At 44.8% G+C, this 6,000-nt stretch overlaps 1 protein-coding gene across 6 annotated transcripts in view; it reads left to right on the forward strand.

Annotated features, from left to right (window-relative positions):
* enox2 (ecto-NOX disulfide-thiol exchanger 2) overlaps positions 1-4,034 on the forward strand; it is a 191,512-nt gene extending 187,478 nt beyond the window's left edge. For 5 of the 6 annotated variants that reach the window (XM_086017830.1, XM_086017833.1, XM_086017834.1 and 2 more), the window contains 2 exons: positions 3,456-3,583; positions 3,656-4,034. In XM_086017830.1, the coding sequence (XP_085873956.1) occupies positions 3,456-3,583; positions 3,656-3,725 (198 nt within the window). In that variant the 3' untranslated portion in view covers positions 3,726-4,034. Of the gene's footprint in view, positions 1-3,455 lie in introns of all 6 variants that reach the window. The other variant, XM_086017831.1, reaches the window with a different exon arrangement.
* Positions 4,035-6,000: the final 1,966 nt, after the last annotated feature.

A 6,000-nucleotide genomic window follows, 5' to 3' on the forward strand; every position in this document is an offset into this window, starting at 1 on the left:
GGTTTTTGCGACAGCAGCAATAATTTTAGTTGTTTTTCTTCACAGCAGATAAAGAATATATGCCTGTGAGTACTGTTATGTTGTCTGTCTCATGTGTTGGCGCACAATTTATGTGCAAATATACATTGCTTAAAGCATTATAACACCGCCACATAAATATGATTTGTTAGCATAGGCTAACAAATCCTATTACACACATGGACAAAATTGTAGGCACAATGAAAGGAAACCCCGCGGAGCTCACAGAAATAACTTCAGTCTGACAAAAGTAACAAAGAAAACATTTATGAAACTTAACCAATGAAAAGTACTCATTGCTTTTGAATTGTGGTTCAACAGAATTCTTGCAACTCAAAAATTAAAGATCCACAGCAGCCAAGTTCCCAGGAATAAAACTGATGACAAATTGCAGAGACGTATAATATGATGTGCATATGTTGGTGTGCGTGAGCGCCACCTGCAAGGCTGGGAGTGGAACTATATCTTTTTTTCTCATGTTGTGGTTGTATGTTGTCTCAAGATGAAAATGAAGTCAAATTGGCTAGCTCACAAAGCCAAAAGGGTTATTGATCCCTTTAAGAAAGCATATGCCCAATGCTGTTTCCCTATTCGGTGAAGTGGCCATTAGGAAATGCCTTATAATTGCATCCAGGTTGTTTGTGTAAAACAGTCAATGGTTCAGCTCCAGTCGCCATCTGTGAATAGAGGTTGAAAAAGTAAAACTCCAAGAGACTCCTTCAGACAGTTTGTCGCCGTTTCCCAGACTGAAATGTCATCGGTGAACGCGTCTTGCACGATCCGGCCGGTTGGGCCATTTCCCCCGATGCCGCAACATATTAAAAGCACGTCCAGACGCCGCTAGCCAAATAGCGGCATCAATCCTACGGACGCCCGCCGTTCCTTTCACTCACGTCACGTCTGCCCAAGTGCCCCTCTTTTATTTCTGTCCGTCTGCAAGTGACGTTTTGGACATGCTATTACTCCACTGTTCGGATCTGCCGTTCTTGCTTTCATTGTTTTACGCTCAAATTCTTTCCCACTCAGTTCTCTGAAAAGCGTACAAATGGTGGTGCTGACTTGAGAGTTTGATTTATTTATATATATATATATATATATATATATATATATATATATATATATGTATATATATATATATATATATATATATATATATATGGCGACAGGTCTGCAAAAATTGTTGCTGCGTATACGCCGCGCGCGTTCTCTCATGATTGGTCCATTATGTCACATGTTGCGATGACGTACTTTTCCCCGGCTAATTTGAGGGCAATTTGTCACCATGGAGGAGGGGATCCACCCCCAGTTTGTTGCTGCTGCGAATGAAACTAGTTTGGCAGCGGGGTGGGTGTTATGTCACGTATGTGTGTGTAAAAAAGCCGACACACGCAGGTACAGTCCCACCTTCGCTGCCACCTTCTAGATCGTTTTCGCAATACAATGAAATATATGGTCTAGTCATTTAGGTCCCTTTCTTGTAGCATTGACGATATCCATTTTTGTCGCTGTCATTTTGATCGTCGCCCGGCAGTAAAAACGCCGACTGAAATTGGCTATAAAAGGCAGAGGAAATTCCTGCCTTGCGGTGTCCTCGTCAGTATCAGCCGTAGCAACGACTTAGTGAAACTGCAACACATTTTCAAAACGCATGCGAGTATAAAGGCAAACTGCATGCGGCACTGCCGCAGTGACTTGGTCACGGACGTCACCTGCGGGAGTATAAAGAAGCCTGTAGTGTTGTATGCCATCAAGGGGTGTGGCCTTGTAATGTCCGGAAAATGGTTAACCTAAAAAAAAAAGTGGGAGCGTGTCGGCGTGAGTTGTGGATCGACAGCAACTCCTTGCAAGCGTTATCATTTTGCATTTGTGTGTTTTGACTATTTCTCAGGTTAGAAAAAACGCTGAAAGTGCATCGGCGACTGTGCCCACACGCAAGGGCTTTCGAGTACCGTAATTGATCCATTTTTGTGTATTCAAAGCTCTTAAATTGGTAAGACAAATTTTTGCTCGCCACACAAAAAAAAAAATCTTGAGTCAAGTTACCGTCTTACGCTGAAATGTGTTTTGCCTCACTGTAGATAAGTTCCATATTAACAGCCAATGTGTATACACATAAAAAATGCTTTTTCTAAACCACTTGCTGTGGATTTTGAGAAGATTTTTTGGAGAAGCTTTCTACCCAAAGTTGGTTTCATTATTTTTGACCCAGAAGATGGGGTTGAAGATTTGGTTTTGTACTTGTCTTTGACTATGTGTAGTGCAGTTGAAGTAAAGTCTTAAGAAAGGTTCCTATTGGCCCACTGGGTAGCACTGCTGACTTTGGAAACACGGGGCCAGGGTTCAAATCAGTCAGGGCAAATGGCCCAAAATTAGTGTTAATTTCATTATTTTCAACCATAGCTATACTGATAATCTGGGAACCCATTTGTTGGTAGCATTTAACTCATCAGCATGGGTAGTTTCTACCCCTTGTTGGAGCAAAATCTTGGCCTCACATAGGTCAAATCTTCAACCCAATGTGCTGGGTATTGATAACCCAGCATTGTCTCATTCCCTTTTGGACCCAACACTGGGTTAGCTATTGTACCCAATTTGAGTTCATTTTGACCCAGCAGTTCTACGAGTGTAAATTACTAATGAATTACTTTTTATTGCTATTAATACTCTAGTTAGAGTATGATAAAAATAGTCACTTGTTATTGAGCATTCATTAATTTGTTACGTGCATGCAGGTTCTCTCGTTATGGACTCGGCCACCGCGAGAAATGATACAGCGCCAGCATGTTTCTCCACCGCTGTGACTCATCGTGTCGCACACATGTCCGAGAAGTCTTCTCTTGACTCGTGTTTATTTGTTGCTGCGGCGATGCGTTTGGGCGCCCACGTTTTGTCTGCTCTTCCCACACACACTCCAGTGTAGAACACTCATTAGGCAGCCGCACGCACATTTGTCAATATGCCTGGCTGGCCTCCACCTACAACAACAACAAGTTAGAAGAAGAAGGAGCCAAGGCCGCTCTGCTTATCTGGTGACATCACACACGACGCTGTCGTGTCACGACACAATGAGCAAGCATGCGACAGGGCTTGAGCGATATCGTTACACACACCGCTGGGTCAAAAGTATCCCAAATTGGGTCAAATATCGAACCCAGAGCTAGGTCCAAAATGGACTGAGCCGGTGCTGGGTCATTCATACCCAGCGCATTGGGTTACCAGGTTGTCACTATGGCTGTGCTTAAAAATAAATATCGACCTGCTTCAGCTATTCAGCCCGCCCAATTCCCAAATCTTCAACCCATTCCGATGCTCCCTTTCGAGTGGGTTAGAAAAACAACCCAGCGTTTTGTAGCTTATATTCCAATGGAAGTAAGTCGCAAATATTGTGACTGGAGTCCCCCACTTCCGATTTGAATAGCCTTCTCTTGTCTTTGTAGATCAACCCGACCGAGGTGGAGGCGCTCCTTTCCCGGCTGCCCTGCACCTTCAGGCAGGAGCTGACGGGTGTGGGCGCCAGTCTGGAGAAACGTTGGAACTTCTGCGGATTCCAGGGCATCAAGAGCACGTAAGGGTGCGCTCGTGGGGGGGAGCGCAAAACCCTCCTCAGCTGTCAAGATGTTGATCTCCGCGGTTACAGGAAATGTTTGCTTGACACCGCCGCGACTCTCCGGGAGTTGGGGCAGAGGAGTCACTGGATTCGGACGTGAGCGCGCCCCACGTGGGTTGGACGTTAAAGCTTTCTGAGCCTTTTGGGTGGGCGCGAGCAGGACTACACAGGGCTATTAGCTGCCAAGTCATCAGGGTCGAACTCTGCAAACCTCCAAAACCCTGCGGCCTCCGCCCCGCCTCATATTGTTTTTATTTTATTTTATGTTGTCCTTCCTGGTTTGTAACATAGTTTATGAAAAAAAAGAAATGATATATTTCTTCATTTTCTGTAAAGGCTGTGAAGAGTTGCATAGAATTGTTGTTGCTTGGATTGTATTTTTGATTATAAAAAGGGAATTTTAATATGACACTGTTTTGGTGTGTTTTTCAGTTTCAAATTCCAGGATTTCAAATTTGATCTCTTTTTTTAATGTTTCCATTTTAACGGCAGAGTTCCGGCATGCGGTGGCTAGGCTTAAAGGGATAGGGTGTCACTCACATGATCAAATGCTAACAGCCGTGCCCCGTAGACACACGCACAAGTAACCTACCAGGGGCGTGCAGAGGTGGGGCCAATGGGCATCCCACTATTTTAATGAAATGTAATTCTGTGTCAGAAAACGTTACTAATAAAATCGTTTTTAATTATTTTGGAGGTTTTTGTTGAAGGTTTTACATAAATAGGATAATTTTCTTTTTGTATTTTTTTTGTATTCACAAAACATGCAGCATTATGCACTAATAAACTTACTGACAATTATTAGTTACTCTGAAGCTGAGTGAATAAATGCCATGGCTCTCAGATTCTTAGCATTAGGTTAGTGCGATTTCACACACTATATTTATGTGGTTAGTATTTATTAAACAGTATGGCAACTTTTCTGCACTCATGCAAGTCCCTGACGAGAAACTCCACGCCTTGCGTCACGGCCGCCGCCTCCCTGACATAAACAAGGACGCTAATGGTGTCTTCTCTTTTTCGTTGACGGCCTACAAGGCAATTTAGGCCTTTTTTTTTCTTTTTTTAAGGCCGTTGGTGCGCACAAAAGCAACACGTCGGCCATCACAAGAGAATGCGGCAAACGGCCTAATTAAAATTCCCTGGAACGCCGCTCTCCTCTCCGGCCATTGATGTTTGTTCATTTAGAGCCATTAAAAAGGTGTGACGCTGCAAACAGTGCACTCCAATGTCACAACAAAGGGCGCCCGCATGCTTCTTCTCCCATTTCCAAACACCCCCCTCCATGCTGAAGATGACTCTTAATTGGATGCGCGGGGTGACTCTTAATTGGATGCGCGGGGTTCCTTTGGGTGATTTCGTGATGCGGTAGATAGCCTTAATTACCTCCCTGTCTCGTGCTGTTTCCTGATGGCGTCCTCATCTACTTCATTATGACCGTCTCCCTTCAGCGAGTACGTAATAGGATGCTGCCTATGCCTGGTGACATGACACCTAAAAAACCAACAACAATCACCACTGTGCAAACGACACGTATGCAGGCGCCTCGGTTTGGCAGATATCGTGCAAAACTGCCCAAAAATGTATCCACCAGTATCTGTTACGCAGTACCCAACGAAGTGGGCTGCAATTGTGTGCATTTTCACACAGCGACAGCATCCTGCAACATCTGGTGTGACGTATGAAACTGTCTTCATAAATAAGGCGGGGGAAATTAGTGTTCAACTTCACACACCCATCTTCCAGGTCCTGAAGAAGCAAAGCACACTGCCATTGCCACGTTTAACTGATGCCAGTACCACATTTGGTGTGACGCGATGAATAAAATAAGGTTTACACAATAGAGTGGCAGAAGTGAGAGACAGGTGTTAAATTCCACACCTCTGATGCAGCATTCTCTGACAAAAACGTACCTTTCTAACCTGTGTTGTGGCTTTGATACCACCTCCAAAGGCATAAAATGGCATCATGTATCATCAGAGCTGGGCAGTCCGTCCCTGGGCCGGACCGGTCGGACCCTCCGGCCCGGCCGGATGCCCATTTTTGGGGCGGAGGGGTGGGGGGGTGACAATTTTTTTTAAATGGCTGGACTAAGCATGGCAGGAAGTTGATTTTAGTCCGGCCCACTATTCGCGAGGCGGCCAAAAATCATCTCCGCCTTCTCTGTGAAAGGCTTCTTTTTAGGCTTCTTTCTACTCCCGCGTCTGCGCGAGCGACAACTGCTGTTATAGGGATTATGGTATTGGCCCTCTGCCGCCTCTTGTAATGGTATGCCCCAGTTGCAGGTGGGAGGCGCGGGTTACGTGATGTGACAATGAGGAAATACAAACGCGCTTGAGCGCACGTTGCTGTCTCACATGTTGCGATGACATCCA

The sequence above is a fragment of the Filicampus tigris genome, chromosome 2, assembly GCF_054856515.1.
Source record: "Filicampus tigris isolate MCC_2025a chromosome 2, RoL_Ftig_1.0, whole genome shotgun sequence".
NCBI lineage: Eukaryota > Metazoa > Chordata > Actinopteri > Syngnathiformes > Syngnathidae > Filicampus > Filicampus tigris.